The sequence below is a fragment of the Cyprinodon variegatus genome, unplaced genomic scaffold (genome assembly GCF_000732505.1).
Source record: "Cyprinodon variegatus isolate N-32 unplaced genomic scaffold, C_variegatus-1.0 Scaffold827, whole genome shotgun sequence".
NCBI classification, from domain to species: Eukaryota; Metazoa; Chordata; class Actinopteri; order Cyprinodontiformes; family Cyprinodontidae; genus Cyprinodon; species Cyprinodon variegatus.
Window position 1 is genome coordinate 255,391 of NW_015151280.1, and position 4,034 is coordinate 259,424.

The 4,034-nt window shown below is 35.5% G+C and overlaps 1 protein-coding gene across 4 annotated transcripts in view; it reads left to right on the forward strand.

Moving 5' to 3' along the window:
- rims2 (regulating synaptic membrane exocytosis 2) overlaps positions 1-4,034 on the forward strand; it is a 263,822-nt gene that overhangs the window by 145,466 nt on the left and 114,322 nt on the right. For all 4 annotated transcript variants that reach the window (XM_015396880.1, XM_015396884.1, XM_015396885.1 and 1 more), the window contains one exon: positions 1,212-1,331. In XM_015396880.1, coding sequence (XP_015252366.1) covers positions 1,212-1,331 — 120 coding nt within the window. The remainder of the gene's footprint in view (positions 1-1,211; positions 1,332-4,034) is intronic.

The window sequence follows — 4,034 nt, forward strand, 5'->3', positions numbered from 1 at the left end:
CTTTAACTGATGCTTTTTAATTCCCAGGAAATTATGCTTCTTCTTCATTTCCTGGGCATTACGCTGCCGTGCATTATGCATAAGTTAGGTCGTCGTAGGACAGAAGTTCTCGACTCATTATGAATACGCTATGCATACGCCCAAACTTAAAAAAACCCCAGAGAGTTCAGCATATGCAAGCGTTTATGAGATTCTGGGAAGTCTGGCTAAATCAGCAAGGTGTGACAGGGCACTAAATGGTAGCACTGACGCACAACTTCTCTGTTTGTCATGGCACACAGAAATGTAGATCTGTGCTAGTTGCATGCTCGTTCTCCTTTCGTATATTGTGTTTTGTTTTTTGTTTTTTTTGCTCTGCAGCAGTCCTGTTTCGCTCAGTAGGAATACCTTTTACTTAGACCTGTCTTTCTCGCTCTACTTTCCTACCCTACACTACCCAGTCCAGAAAAAAAAAGAAAAAGAAAAACTGTCCCTGCCTTATTTCGCACTCACTTTAATAGCACATCCCCTCACATACACAAAACTGGAAAGGTTGAATTTGTTTTGCACCAGAAATTTAAACATTTATTTTCTTTTTTCCCTTCCCTTTCCCCCTTTTTTTTTATTATCTGTGTCTCATGGCTTATGTTTGATCTTCAGTCTTACATCCTTTTTGATTTTTATTCTGGCACCCAGTGGTCTACTTCATTTGCTCCTCTATAATGGGTTGCCTCTCACCCCCCCTTGTGTTGTCTGCTTCCCACTCACTACTCTATCAATGGTGGTGGTCTGTTTGTATGCACTGAAGCCCCGGAGTTACACTCCGATCTTCCTGCTGCTGTTTAAAGTGCTGGTTTGAGGGGGAGTATTAGGGTTGCTTGCTTTACTCTGCATGAGATGCTGCATGAATCTCACTCCAACCTCACACTTGCAGGTTTACACAAGCTCTGAAAATGATTCTCTGACCTCGCCAGAAATTCGATGGCAACATCCTCTTTACAATTGCATACTTCGTTGAGCTAATTAAGAAACGAAAATATCTTTTTAAAGAAGAAAGTAACTGTAATAAATCATCAGAGTTTGTGTGAATCATCTTCCCCCAAGTCGAGTCTCCTATTGTACTTCCTTCATGCCCCTTTATACCAGAGACAGTTGTCTTCTTTGCTCTGGTCTGACCTCTTGCAGTGAGTAAGTTGTTAAACAAAAGGTGTGTTGTTGCTCTGACTTTGTAGCACCCTGTGACATGGCAGCCATCCAAAGACGGAGATCGCCTTATTGGTCGTATTTTGCTCAACAAACGTATGAAAGATGGAAGCGTGCCTCGAGACTCAGGAGCTCTACTTGGTCTAAAAGTAAGTTTGTTGTACATGGAAGAGGCTCATTATGGGTCTCCTCACACATTTCTTCTGCTTACCTCTGTAAATACAAAATATAATATAAATAAAGACACAGAAAATATCCAAATTGACTGGCCTTATTTTAAAGAAATATTATTTTGCAGTGAACTTTGTCCTCTTATTGTCACAACTATAGAAAATTTTTTTTGTAAATGGACATCAAACAAAAAGAGCAATCCAGAAATAAAGCTTGGAAAAACTCTTCAATCAAAAAGATATTGTAAGAGTAAAGTTGCTTCTTTCTCAGATTTTATTTTTCTAATCTTTTTCATAATTTATCTTTTCAAAGTTTGGCTTTTCATCTTCTTTTTGTGTCATAGCTCTTTTTCAAATTTTATAGATCAGATTCTTTTCACTGCTGGGGCACGACTTTCCACTGGAGTGAGAAGCAAAGACGTCTTTCTATTTGTCTGTTGGATAATAGAGTCCCCCCCCCCAAATAATCTAAAGGAATAAAATTTGAAAATATGAAATCTGTAAAAAAAAAAACCTTTGGACAAAACCTTTCATTTGTTCACTGGAAAGCCTTAAAAAAAGCATTGATTTTCATTGATCAGGACATGATTTACTGCATTTTAAAATCTCACTAAGAGATGTTTTTACAGTTCCCCCCAAAAATCTAAAAGAATAACATATGAAAATCTAAAATCTGTAAAAAAAAAAATGATTTTTTTAATAAAATTCCTAAAGTTAAAATCCTAAGAAAATAGCAACTTTACTCTCAAAACACTTTCTTGATCGAGTAGTTTTTTATTTCAAGTTACATTTCTAAATAGCTTTTTGGCTCAAATTTCCATTTACAGTACAAAACATGTTCTTTACTTGCAGAAATAATGGAACAAATATCACTCCATAGTTAACTACCATTAAACATTGGCGCTAACTTGCAGGCAGTTTCTTAAATCTCTTTGAGGAATTTTAAATCAGTCATATTGGAGGGTTTTCCAGCATTTTCTCCATGTCTAGTCTGTTGTCTTTTTTTCTATCTCTTTAGAGATGGACTTATGGGTGTGTTTCAGATTGTTTTCCACTTGCATGACATAAGTGGGCTTAAACTTAAGGTTTTACAAATTGATGTATCCTTTAGCAGAGTCCAGAAATCAATCATCAATTTGGTGAAGTACCTTAAGTTCTGTAGAAGCAGAGAAGAGGGAGAGTATCACCCTACAGCCACCATACTTGGGTTTGCTCTGCTTTTTCTACAAGGCCTTAAAACAGATGTTTAGGGATGAACACCTTTAAAATCCTCTCCGATTTTTAATTGGCAGTTAGAATATTCTCCCCAAAAGTATTGTAGGTCATCAAACTCCTTGTATTTTATTCTTATTTTACCAATGCTGCTGAATTGCTCTTGAGTTGCTTTTTATAACCTGTAATTTTTGTCTCCTGGGACCCTTTCGTATAATTCTTGTCCAACCTCTTATTATTACATCATGGGTATTAAACTTAACAGAAGTAAGTGAAGCCTGCCTCTGGTGTTTCTCATGGATTTTTTATGATATCCTAGGGGAGTTGGCAAAGCACACTTTGGTTAATTTTGGTAGCCTTTTCATCAAACGGGAGGTTTTATGTGTTGTTTTTTCCCAACTCTAGAAAAAAACCTCTCATTTGTTCACCAGAATACAAAAGCCTTTTGTAAAAAAATAAAGCATTGATGATTTGGTTTCTTGTCTGCTCTTTAATTTCTTTAGATCAGGACATGATTCAATGCTTTATGTTTTTACAAATAAGTTCTAATTAAGTGATTTCTTAATTAGTGATAAGGCTTGGGTCTGGATATGTTGTAGGGTGTGATCCGATAACCTTTACACAAAGGTTGATTATGTCGTTTCTCTTTATTTTTAGCTGTGGTCTAAATTTGTTTAATATTCAGAAACCTTAAATTATGGGGGTGGAAAAAAACTTTCTGTAAGCACTGTGACTCTAAACATAAACAGTCCAGTTTTTACTTGACCTTCATGAAATGTCTGTAGTATCATAGTTTCTTACAAACAATTAAAATACCATGTAGAAAAACACTAGGCAGCTAAATTGCTGCATTTTGTCTTGATTAATAATTTAGAATATTTAAAGTATAAGGTCAGAATTCAGCCAATACTCATACAAGCAGTTGTATTTAAAACACTGACTTGTAAACTTTTTTTTTTCACGCATATTTTCAATGTTCTATGCGTGCAGATTCATTACATTGAGGCCCCCAATATAGTATATGACATGCATGAGTTCCTCCTCCTTCTCTGCACTCATCACTTCTTTTTCATGCATCTGTAGATTCTCCTTTGCTTGTGTGTGGAACTCATGACAACTTTGGTCAATTTGAGGGCGGAACCAACCTCAGAAAGTTATTGACAGTTTCCTTTTTCCTCTAGAAACAATACTATTGTATTAGCAGATGCGGTTGCTAGTTATTTTAGCTAAGCATCTTTAGTCTAATAGTTGTTCTGTTCATGATTAGAATCCTGACTTTCAATCATTAATTGCTTATAAATAAAATTCTAACACAAAACATGCTTCACAGTAGATGCAAACTGATTGTAAATCAGGATTTATACAGGAATAAGTAACTCTGATTTAATGCTTTTTAATGCTCTTGTAAAGCTCTTAGCAATATTTTTAATGCCATCAACAAGAACCCATGTATATACATATATTTATATA